This window comes from Leuresthes tenuis, unplaced genomic scaffold (genome assembly GCF_036924035.1).
Source record: "Leuresthes tenuis unplaced genomic scaffold, fLeuTen1.0.hap1 SCAF_5, whole genome shotgun sequence".
Classification (NCBI taxonomy): domain Eukaryota; kingdom Metazoa; phylum Chordata; class Actinopteri; order Atheriniformes; family Atherinopsidae; genus Leuresthes; species Leuresthes tenuis.
Genome location: NW_027325359.1, coordinates 32483428 through 32495469, shown reverse-complemented (window position 1 = coordinate 32495469; position 12042 = coordinate 32483428). Strand labels below are relative to the sequence as shown.

The 12042-nt window shown below is 45.8% G+C and overlaps 1 protein-coding gene across 1 annotated transcript in view; it reads left to right on the top strand.

Annotated features, from left to right (window-relative positions):
- Positions 1 to 12042, top strand: part of mbtps1 (membrane-bound transcription factor peptidase, site 1) — a 30915-nt gene that overhangs the window by 4190 nt on the left and 14683 nt on the right. Inside the window, exons 2-9 of the mRNA XM_072386680.1 lie at positions 3386 to 3879; positions 4380 to 4643; positions 7191 to 7406; positions 7486 to 7596; positions 7933 to 8042; positions 8196 to 8312; positions 9647 to 9714; positions 10912 to 11014. Coding sequence (XP_072242781.1) covers positions 3681 to 3879; positions 4380 to 4643; positions 7191 to 7406; positions 7486 to 7596; positions 7933 to 8042; positions 8196 to 8312; positions 9647 to 9714; positions 10912 to 11014 — 1188 coding nt within the window. The 5' untranslated portion in view covers positions 3386 to 3680. The remainder of the gene's footprint in view (positions 1 to 3385; positions 3880 to 4379; positions 4644 to 7190; positions 7407 to 7485; positions 7597 to 7932; positions 8043 to 8195; positions 8313 to 9646; positions 9715 to 10911; positions 11015 to 12042) is intronic.

The following is a 12042-nucleotide window of genomic DNA, read 5'->3' as shown; positions in this document are numbered from 1 at the left end:
GCTGAAACAGGCAGTTAGACCAGAGGCCAGATCCAGCCTGACTGATGTATCAGAGCAGATGTGCAGATATCTATATTCCATGTGTGTTAGCAGATTAGTGTCAAGGCGCTGCAGAGAAGAATTAATTAGTGTTTATCGGCTGCAGGAGTTGGTGGGACAACCTGCCACATGTTGTGTTTCCATCAAGGTTTTTTTTATTTAAGAAAGGAAAAAAATCCCCCAGAAACCTCTTAATTTAATTTAAAGTGGGTTTTACCTCATTTTTAAATGGAGTCACTGCACATTAGGGAGCATGGGAACACCTTTAAGAATGATATCCTCATTTTACTCACATCACCGATCACGAGCAGTCAGCTGTTTCAGCCTCTGGAAAATAACACAGAGTGATTTCTCTCACAGGCCACCGTTTTTTAGTCTTTTTCCTGGTGATCACCACTGTTTATTGCACCCAAACCTATAACCTCTGAGAGTGCAGCACAGCCTAGTTTATTCACTCCCATCTGACGCAACATTTTAAAGATCTGCTTCAGTTTTGCTCAACATAGAAACAAACTTTATACTAAATGTTGTAATCACTCCTCTTCCTGCCTACATACCTCAGATAAAGCAACTAAAGCTAAAAGTGTTGATTTCCGAAGCGTCATGTCTGTCATTTGAGGCCAAAAAGAGGCTTGTAGCTGCCACTTTCATGTCTGAGCTGGATTATGGTGGCCGTGTTAGCATACATGCATCCTCACAGTGCTCACGTGCACGGCCTGTGATTGGGCTCAAACTCATCACTGCTGGTTTCGGTTGGTTGACTGTGTCTGCGCGTGGATTTATTCGTTCGTGCGTTCTTATTTTTAAGGCTATTCTTTGTCCTCTTCATCCATATTTTCATGGTTGTACAGTTTTTAATAAAAACCCAGAAAGTGATTGTTTTCTAACTCAGGATTTATCCCTGCTAGCTGTTCTCGAAGCCTGCACTGAACTGGAAGAAAGGGCGATTAATTACACTGCTCCCTTTGTACGAAATCAGCTTTGGAATCGTTTAAAATTAAAGAACATGGACCCCCCCCACTCGCGCTCCAGGATTTTATTTATGGACTTTTCCTCAGCCTTCAACACAGTCAAGATAAGCTGAACTACAGGTCAACCCAATACTAGTTAACTGGATCAAAGACGTCCTACAAGACAGACCTCAACATGTGACCGTAAACGGCATCAGACAACACACGGGGTCCCGCAGGGATGTGTTTTATCCCCCATCCTATTCTCCATCTACACCAACAACGTAACCTGCAGCTCGGACAATATGGCCTCGGTGGCTTTCCTGACCGACTCCAGCAGCCTTGCAGCATATTACCAGCAGGTGGACTCATTGATCGCTCTCATTGAGGAGAACATCCCCAAAACTAAGGAGCTGATCTGCTGCAGAAGAGCAACATCTGGGGATGCTGCCCCGCTTCCTGCTGAGAAAGCTTTTCATAAACACTTGTTTACAAGTCATTCATTGAATCAATTCTAACTTGCAACATCTCTCCTGGTACACTTCAAAAGTCATCGAACATGCTACCAAACTATCGGGCACCACTCAGTCGTCACTCGCAGATCTCCACACCATCATAAATGGCACCTCATACTAGGGCTGCAACTATTTTGATAGTCGACTAGTCATCGATTATTGAAACGATTAATCGACTAATCGGTTAATTACTGAAAAAACTGAAAAAGCATACATTCAAGCCATATTTCATCTTGACTTTGAACATTAACATGAACTAAAAATGCTAAGAAGAGTGCGGCTGTAATGCACCAACAGTCAAATCAATACTAAAAAGTGAACAAGTGAAAAATAACTGTACTGTGGACTGTGAAGTTGAATGATACAGTTTTAATATTGCACTTTAATGTTGAAATCCAAAACAACTCCGCTTATTTATAGCTAGCAGGCTACGCTAACAAGCTAATTATCTTACCAGAGCTCCAACCTGCTTCCTCTTCAAATGTTCAAGCAGACAGACGTGCTCCCGTGATACCTGAGGTCAGCTTTACAAAACGTGCAGGTTATCTATTTTTCTGGGTGTCGAGGGTGAAATGCTCCCAGAACCTGGGCACTTTTGGAAGAGAGAACAATAATTCAGCTGCAGCCATTTCACTGTGTTTATACACGCCATCTCCCGCTATTATTTACCGTAACGCGCATGCGTCTCTAAGCAGAGATAGATAGGAAGTGTGATGACTCACTCCGCATGAAAAATGATGGTCAGCTCGACAGCCTGAAAAAGACGTGTGATGACGCAACCGACAATTAAATATGTCGGCGACTAATTGTGTTATCGATTTTTGTCGACAACGTCGACTAATCGTTGCACTCTTACCTCACACCCACTTCACAGTTCTTTTCAACTCCTCCCATCCTGTCACAAGGTACCAATATCAAAGACAAACATAGTAAAGAAATAATTTATCCCGACTGCAATTAAGTAATCAATAAGTTGTGAGGGTTTGTGTTCTTGGCTTTCTGTGTGTTGTTCTTATGCTGTGCTTATGTTCTTTATGCACTTTCTCGCCTGGGCCTTTGTTTGTTTATTTGATGTGTGGGAGTTTTTCTGATTCTGAAGAAGCTGAAAACCATTTTTTAAAATCAAGAACATATTTTAATTGATCCTTTTTTATAACTCTTAGGCATTTGTCAGATGTGTGTTGGCCAGGACATTTTGATTCCTGGTTCATTAAAAGTTATAAACAGAAATAGTCTATGTTTGGAGGGTGTGAAAATGGCCTTGAATAACACATCAGCAGTAAAGTTAAAGTTAGATTGTAAATACTGTTCTATGGAGATACAGCCATGTTACTACAGTAGCCTTAAAGGGACAAACAAAACATCGGCTCTAAGGTGAAGCTTTTGTGTGTTTCGCAGCTTTCGTAGCTTTGATGGTGGGTGTTCATTTGGTTGCAATCTGCAGTTGATGCCACTAGATGTCACTACATCCATCACATTGACTGTTAGCTCTTTAGTGGGAAGAATAACTGGAAGTCACAACTGTAATTAAGGTATTTTGAGGCTAAAAACAAGTTGGACATAATCTTAATTTTGATCAAAAGTAAGCCTACGTAGGTTTTTTGGGAGAAAAGATCTAACGAAGCTGAAATTGTATGCAACAAAACACATTTTTTAGAATAAAGTCATTATTCTTCTATTGAATACCCTGATCCAGTGTTTCTTTCAAAGCAAAGAAAGGTAGAAGAAAAAATCTGCATTAAAATATAGATTTGTTGTGTGGCAAAGCAAGCAGAAATAGGCTGTGAGTAGAGGTCGTTCTGGGTTTTATTTTCTGTTTCACTGCTTTTATTCAGATGTAAACGAGCTTCATCCTAACTTTTCATTTCATTACTTTTGCAGATACAACCGGAGAAGGATTGCTTCAGAGCTCCAGACCGACGCCGGAGTCTTTCTGTCACTGCTCTCATCTTCCTGCCAGCCAGCCTCCTCTAATCATTACCATGGCGACCATGATCACGCTTTGGCCGTGTTGCTGAGCCGCCACCCTGTACTACCACCATGGAGAGAAAACGCAGAAAGAAATTAATCTAGCTGCTCTGGCCATTTGCAGTATGGACTCGTATTTGGAGCTTTGGACCTGATCCTGAAACAGGTGTTCGCAGCTGACACAGTTTGCACTCCTTTACAACTCAAAATGCTCCTGTTTTCTGTGCTGGCGTCCACGCTTTTGGGGCTGCTGGCAGGCTTCCTGCCCGCGGTGGGGACTGAGCCAGAGCGAGGTGCCAAAACCTCCAACCACACCCCCAATGTGGATCCTCTCCCCTCGCCATCTGGCTCCAACTGCTCCCAGTTGACCCTCAAACTGGAGTTCGCCTCTGAAGTGGTGGAACATGGTGAGAAATCCTTTAAACTGATTGTTTTATTTGCGTTAAAAGCTCTGGAAACCATGGAATTCCTGTGATATGACTGGAACGTCTTAGTTTCTTCATTTAACTCTAAAACAAAGCGTTAAAAGCGTCAAAAGGTAAACCACAAGATGATGTCATTGCAGTCACACCTCTAACGGAGGAAAACGGCATGAAAAATAGTGATGAAGGTAGATTTCTCTTAGTTTCACTCATCCATTTAGCGCCTATAACTGTAGTCAGGTGATAATGTCATAACTGTGTCGGGCCTTGCTGGATCTTCATAGTATTCTGGCACCGATTGAAGACACAAAAACCATCTGTTTAGAAAGTAAACAGATGGTTTGGGTTTTTTTTTCAGTCTGTTATCTTTCTTGTGAAGCGAACACTTCATAAAACCATCAGGCGCAGTCGCTTTGCCCTTAAATCCTTCCAGCCGTTGCATTTTCTTGTGAGTTTTAACCATTCGCTCCTCTCTGTCTTCCCAGAGTACATTGTGGCTTTTACTGGGTATTTCTCAGCCAAAGCACGCAGCCATTACATCAGCAGCGCCTTGCGGAGCTCTGGGGACGGCGAGCTGGAGTGGCACATCGTTTCCAGAGAAAACCCAGCCTCCGACTTTCCCAGCGACTTTGAGCTGGTCCACATCCGTCAGGCCTCCCCCAGCAGCCTGCTGACCTTAGAGGACCACCCTTACATCAAGAGGGTGACACCACAGCGCAAAGTGTTCCGTACACTCAAGTACATTCCCTGTGAGTCTGACAATATGGTGTTATTGTTTCAGAATAAGGATCACAGTGTCTCCAGGGCTGGCCGTCTACCTGAGAAACAGAAAACTGAAAGATACGGGAAGCAGCGCACAGAATGTCTCTTTGTGTGCTCGGTCCGAGGATGCGTTTCTCTCGGATTGTGTGTCTTTATGTGAAGTGCAGGCCAGCTTTGGGGGTGTTGATGCCGGACGGGGGAGTGTGTGTGGTGTTGGGAGGAAGGACAGAGAAAGTCTGTGTTTGCTCACAGAAGGTGAGAGAGGGTGGGGGTCTGAGCCTGGATGGGTGGGGGGGCTGGATGAAAGACTTCAGTGTGCCCCCAGCCTGCTTATATACACACAGTGTCAAAGTGGGGGCCACGTGTTGGGAGTGCAACAGTTTATTGGAAGAAAAGGAGACATCGGGAGCAGCGATTACAGTTGTCAGATATAGTTTCACAGCGATGAAGTCCTCGTTTTAACGCTTGTTCTCTGCACATTAGACCCTTTTCCACATGCCTGCAGTGGAGTTGTCACATTAGTCTTTGTTTTGTTGGTGCAGCAGCAGTAGGAGGTCTCCCTCTGGGCTTAAAGCAGCAGCAGGAGGTCTCCCTCTGGGCTTAAAGCAGCACAACAGACAGGTGTGTTGCACAGAAAGTATTTGTTTTGAAGATGCTGCATTCTTTTCTGGGCGTGTTTTTGCATAAATGTGCTGAAAAGAGATCTGAAAGTTGCTACACCTAGTTGTAGCGAGTGTTTCTGCCGTCTCGATCTGGTGTGTTTGCATGAAGCAGGGAGGGGGGCAGATGTATATCAGAGGGAGGGGCTTTACAGTAGCTGATGTCTCAACGTTGGATTGGCTGAGTTGTCAAATGTAATTGGGTGCAGAGCTGCAGCAAAACATTACTGAGGTAATTGAGTATTCTATCAGTTATTCCATTGATTAAGAAATACTTTTTTTCGGGCTATAAGGCACATTAAATGAAACAAAACTCAGAAAAGTCAAACTTTATTCAGCTCACTGACTGATAGCGTTGAGTTTGAATCCGCTTCATCTCTGAACAGGAGCCATTTTTGGGTCAGGGGGTACAGAAAATGAATGAATGAATGCTCACACCTTAATGTTGGAGCACAGATCGTATTACTCTGCCAGGCTCCTGACTACGGTGGCCTGAATGCTCAATCCATCCAGCAGTGCAGCTTCGTAGTTTACCAAGGCCGTGCTAAAACATTTTCACAGATTTCTAAGCGCTGTGTACCACATAAAATCTGTTCTAGGTCAGAAAGCACAACCAGAATTAATTCATACATTAGGTGCACTGTCGATTTCTGAGGAAATTATGGCCTTATGGTCCGAAAAATAGGCTAATTCTGTTTGGACATCGGTATTTTCAGTATTTTCTCTTTTCTTTTCTTTGAAATGCTCCTGAACTTTTCTCCGGTTTCCTCCATCAGATCAAGCTGCTCCAAACGCGCGCACGTTGTGCGACAGTAATAACCGTCCGTGTGAAACGGGGACGTCAAACGATGCATCAAAGCAGATCATTTGCATCGAGTTATTCGAGTTTCCCACAGTGTGGGACGCGGTAAGAGAAGTGGACCGGGCTGCGTGTAACTGGCACGAGTCTTTTGTGAAGCGGTCACAGTAAATGGCAGATCTGCACAGCAGGGGCGGTTTCACTTTGCATGTAATCAGCTGCTGAACGGAGGCCAACTTTATGCTTTAATCAGTGATAATCAGCTGCAGCAGCGGCTCAAAGAACAAGGAGAACTCTGCTCTCACCCTCCACCATGTTGTTTTAACACACCACAGCTTGTTGGGCTGATGCTAAATCACACTGAAACCGTAGAGGTTGCAGAGCTGTGTGGGACGCTGCAGCTTTTAATCTGACGTTCGACGCCGCGTCCTCAGGTGAAGTTAAAGATGAGGTTTGTTTTGTTTAGTTGATGCTAACGTTGCTGTTCGAAAGTTCAATAAGCTTAAACACGTAGAAAAGGGATGTTTTCATCCACGCCTGCTGGGTTTCACACAACCACTGAACCTCCCTTTATGCACTGCCAAACGAGGCAGAAATGGCAAACGTCACGCTCCCACCACGACTCTCCATCACCTTCACAGGCATGTCTGAGTGAAGCTGTGAAGGAAACGTGACCAGTGCCCAAACTGCAGTTAATGAAGATATCTCATGTCTGAAAATGACTTCAAATCCAGGAGAATTAAGGAAAACTGACATGAAAACCTCACCCTAGTGCTTGACTCCAGCCTTAAAGGCGTAGAAAAGCTCTGATCTTGCTTGCTAATGACCCGATGATGATTTATTTCTTCTAAGTGATGAGATTGTGAAAAGATTGGCCTTAAATTGGGCTGCTGTGATCAGCCTCACATCTGAGGCTGAGGAAATTACTTACAATTAGGGATCAGAGCAAGATGGGTGTGATTAGGCGAACAAGAAGATTGTGGTGTGCCTGGAAGGGGCTGAAAGTGCACACAGCAGTACAGGAAGTGCTTAATGAACGGGGCTGGACTGTAATGTGTTTGGTTCTGTCTCCTCAGCTCCTGAACCAGCTTTACCCTGCAACGCAACACCTGGGAACCAAAAATGGCAGTCGTGGCAATCATCCCGACCTTTCAGACGAAGCAGCCTGTCGCTCGGATCAGGTTTCTGGCACGCCACCGGCCGCCACTCCAGTCGGCGTTTGCTGCGCGCCATCCCCCGCCACGTGGCCCAGATCCTGCAGGCAGATGTGCTCTGGCAGATGGGACATACCGGTGAGACAGAGCTAGCATAGAACGCTTTTCTTGCCTTCTGAAAATGTTGAAAACTGAAAACTGCCTCCGCTGCGTGCAGGTTCTGGGGTGAAGGTGGCGGTATTCGACACCGGCCTGAGTGAAAAGCACCCACACTTTAAGAACGTGAAGGAAAGGACCAACTGGACCAATGAAAAGACACTGGATGACGGTGAGAGGAAGAACTTTCTGTTGTGGGCCAGTTATTTTGATTGGGCTGCAAAGGTTTACGCAATAAAAACATGTCAAAGAGAGGAAGTTGATCTCAGTCTGGCTGATAACTGAGACACAGTAAAGTAACTTTGCATCATCCGGATATGATCTTATCTCCCTCTGACACACTGAACACTGTATAATGCAGATAAGCCTTTTCATAGAATCCGGGTCCTTCTGGACTCCAGCAGCAGCAGCAGACCCAGCAGGTGGTTCACATCCAAATGGCCAGTGTGTGACAGGTTTAGTGAGCTCGGTGTGATGATGATAAACTGCTGATCATCCTGTTTTTCAGGCCTGGGTCATGGTACGTTCGTAGCAGGAGTTATAGCCAGTATGAGGGAGTGTCAGGGCTTTGCTCCCGACTCAGAGCTGCACATCTTCCGAGTGTTCACCAACAATCAGGTACACGCAGCACTCATTGTACTGGTCGTTTTGATGGGAAAGTGACCAAACTCTCTGAAATGAATAATGGAATTCTGTCTCAGATTAGCTTTAACTGCGCTTTAAAATGCATCTCCAGCATCCAAATGACTCGTCTCTTTTCTCACCTCGTAGGTTTCATACACCTCATGGTTCCTGGATGCTTTCAACTACGCCATCCTGAAGAAGATTGACGTTCTGAACCTCAGCATCGGGGGTCCAGACTTCATGGACCACCCCTTCGTTGATAAGGTGACGCATGCTGAGTGCAACCCAACAGCAGCCTGATGCTTGTCCAAGCGTAAAAATAGCTTCTTCCTCCGTGTTACACCCTTTTTCACAATGTGTTCATGAGCTGGAGAAGAAGTGGGTCAACTGTCGGTGCAAAACGGGTGGAACCAGGCTCATAAACGGGTGGAACCAGGCTCATAAACGGGTGGAACCAGGCTCATAAACGGGTGGAACCAGGTTCATAAACGGGTGGAACCAGGCTCATAAACGGGTGGAACCAGGCTCATAAACGGGTCGAATCAGTCTCATAAACGGGTGGAACCGGGCTCATAAACGGGTGGAACCAGGCTCATAAACGGGTGGAACCGGGCTCATAAACGGGTGGAATCGGGCTCATAAACGGGTGGAACCAGGTTCATAAACGGGTGGAACCAGGTTCATAAACGGGTCGAATCAGTCTCATAAACGGGTGGAACCGGGCTCATAAACGGGTGGAATCAGGCTCATAAACGGGTGGAACCAGGTTCATAAACGGGTGGAACCAGGTTCATAAACGGGTCGAATCAGTCTCATAAACGGGTGGAACCGGGCTCATAAACGGGTGGAACCAGGCTCATAAACGGGTGGAACCGGGCTCATAAACGGGTGGAATCGGGCTCATAAACGGGTGGAATCAGGCTCATAAACGGGTCGAATCAGGCTCATAAACGGGTCGAATCAGTCTCATAAACGGGTGGAACCGGGCTCATAAACGGGTGGAACCGGGCTCATAAACGGGTGGAATCGGGCTCATAAACGGGTGGAATCAGGCTCATAAACGGGTCGAATCAGTCTCATAAACGGGTGGAACCGGGCTCATAAACGGGTCAAATCAGTCTCATAAACGGGTGGAACCAGGCTCATAAACGGGTCGAATCAGTCTCATAAACGGGTGGAACCGGGCTCATAAACGGGTGGAACCGGGCTCATAAACGGGTGGAACCGGGCTCATAAACGGGTGGAACCGGGCTCATAAACGGGTGGAATCGGGCTCATAAACGGGTGGAACCAGGCTCATAAACGGGTGGAACCAGGCTCATAAACGGGTGGAACCGGGCTCATAAACGGGTCGACTCGGCTCCTTGAAAGCAGAGGACGCTGAAAATCGCCTGCTCCTGTTATGATGCAGTCTTTGTCCCAATAAGGGAATCATGACATGGATGTGGGTCGTTTTCTTTATCTTATCATAGAAAGTACAAAGTTAGTAGTCATGGAAACGGCCCAGAACTGCAGTCACGTTGATGTAACTGAATGCATCAGATGATTTGATTTCTTCTTTCCATGAAAGTAAATCGGTTTTCCTGTGTGTCTGATAGGTGTGGGAGCTAACAGCCAACAAAGTGATCATGGTTTCTGCTATTGGCAACGATGGACCTCTGTATGGGTACGTTCTCCTCTTGTTCTCCCTGTTTGTACTCGCCCAGATTTAATAACTTGTTATCCTGGTTAGTGCTGTTTCAGAGGAGGGTAAGCTAATGTTTCCAATAAACAGCAGCTGGTTAAACCCTGCAGCCAACACCAGGATTTCTGCGTATTATTTGGAAAAAGAGGGGCCATTTTCTGTCATTTATTCCTCTTAAGACTGAGATTTTAAATACAAGCGGCTGGAATGAGCTTCCTCTGATGAGCGGCTGGCCACTGGGACAGGATGAGAAGCTCAGTTATCCGAGAGGGGCTCAGAATAGAGTCTGCACGGAGGTGGTTGGGGCATCTGGTCAGGGTGCATTCCAGACACCTCCCAGGGGTGGTGTTTCAGACATGTTCCAACTGGAAGAGGCCTGGGAGCAGACCCAGGGCCTGCATGCTTGGGAGCAGGCATCAGGGCATCTCTGCCCAGGCCGCTGCGTCCCAGACGAGCATGATGGGTAGAATTCATCAGCAGTAAAATTCACCAGTTTATGGTGGCGGCGTGCAGTATTCAGCAAGATTTTTACCTTTTCCACCTGTTACGTCGTTTAGGAGTTCGGCTTCGACATATTCCTGCAGTTTGAAGCGACTGTTAAGCAGAAGTTTGATGGAGAGCACTTTCCTTCCCACTACTGGGCAAAATGAGTCTTTGCTCTGCAGGATTCTGTCGATGCAAGTCGAGGGAATTCGGTCACTCCTTGTTATTCTTGCAGAGTTTGCACTCAGGGTGAACTTGCTTTGCAGCTCCTGACATTTATAGAGTCGAGCGGCAGCCTCTGCGTGCGGCTCCGAGCGTTAAAAGTTGCTCACTTATTCTTAGCCATGGTTTAAAACCTGGCTTTCCTTCATCGCTGCTGTAAGAAGAGCTGCACAGTTCGCTTTATATCACACTAATGACTTCACTTCCTGAGTTTCTTCTTTGTGCCTGTTTCCAGTCTCGTTCTTTACTTTTGTTCCTGCATCAAAAAGAGAACATTGTTCAGATGTTTCCAAATCCCAGAAACCTCGTTTTGCACCGTGGTCATAGCTGGAGAATCGCTCATCTGTGTTCATTTCACATGGATGCCTCATGGATGCTTAATTTACCCTCCGCCACAGTAACAGTTGCATTGTTTAGATGAAACTGTGAACTGTCCCTTTAAGCTTCCTAAAACAAACTGTCTTTTTATTTCAGCACCCTGAACAATCCAGCTGACCAGATGGACGTGATCGGAGTTGGAGGGATCGACTTTGAGGACAACATTGCTCGATTTTCCTCTCGAGGCATGACTACGTGGGTGAGTTAGTGCACGGACACACACACACACGTCTTTTTTTATCAGTCAGCTGGCAGATAGCAGCATCTGTTTTGGGATCTGATTGAGACTTCATTCTCTCATTCGTTCAGTATGTCAGCCATGAGGAGGTGCTCATCTCCTTACTTTCTCCTCAGCTCCCTTCTTTCTGTGATTACTCAGTTTGTTGCGAGTAATTATAACATTAAAATGACATCTTGCAGGATGCTGCTTATCAGGAACTCAGACAGAATCTGTTTCTACCTACAGATATCAGTTCCCTTTCTTTTACTGCTCACATTCAGCAGCTTGTTTTTTTCTTTTGTGTAAAATCTCTCTTTTGAATTGAGAAAGCGACAGATTTCTGCCACATTCATGTCTGTGCTGGACTGCAGGGATGTCTTGCATACGCACGCCCCCTCTCAGAGCCTGCAGTCCCTGCATGCCGTGCATCACGGAGCTCTGATTTGAAATCTCTCACACATCACTGTTTGCTGTGTGCTCGTGTTGGATGGTCCAGTCTTGGTCCCATCCTACCTTCTGACCTACATCAGCACAGAAGCCGATAACCGTCTCTTCCTAAAAACTTGGAGGCGAACACATCTGGCTGCAGATGGTTTGTGCAGCTTGTGATCGATTCTGTGTTTTTTAATGCATTAAATTGTGGTTTAACGTTTTTTGTGTGGGTGTTTGTCTGAAGCTGTTCGATGCACTGCTGCCCGTCTTGGCTTTAAAAAGAGTCTATGGTCGTCTCGTATTCCCTCCAGTTTATTAAGATTAAAGTGGCCTTCTGTGGTTATAAATAGCTTTACATGAATGGAGGACAGCCTTCTGGTTGCAGTCGGCCAGGAAATGCGTAGTGCAAAGCTTGATAAATTACTCTGCATGATCTATATGTTCTACGTTCACTTTTTAACACCAAAACAGGGTCAGCTGCTGGCAGAAAGATCGTAAATCTGGGCCGAAGTTGGAGTTATGTGTGATTTCTGAAGGACAGCACAGGCTAAAGTAAATGTTTGCTCTGTTCTAGC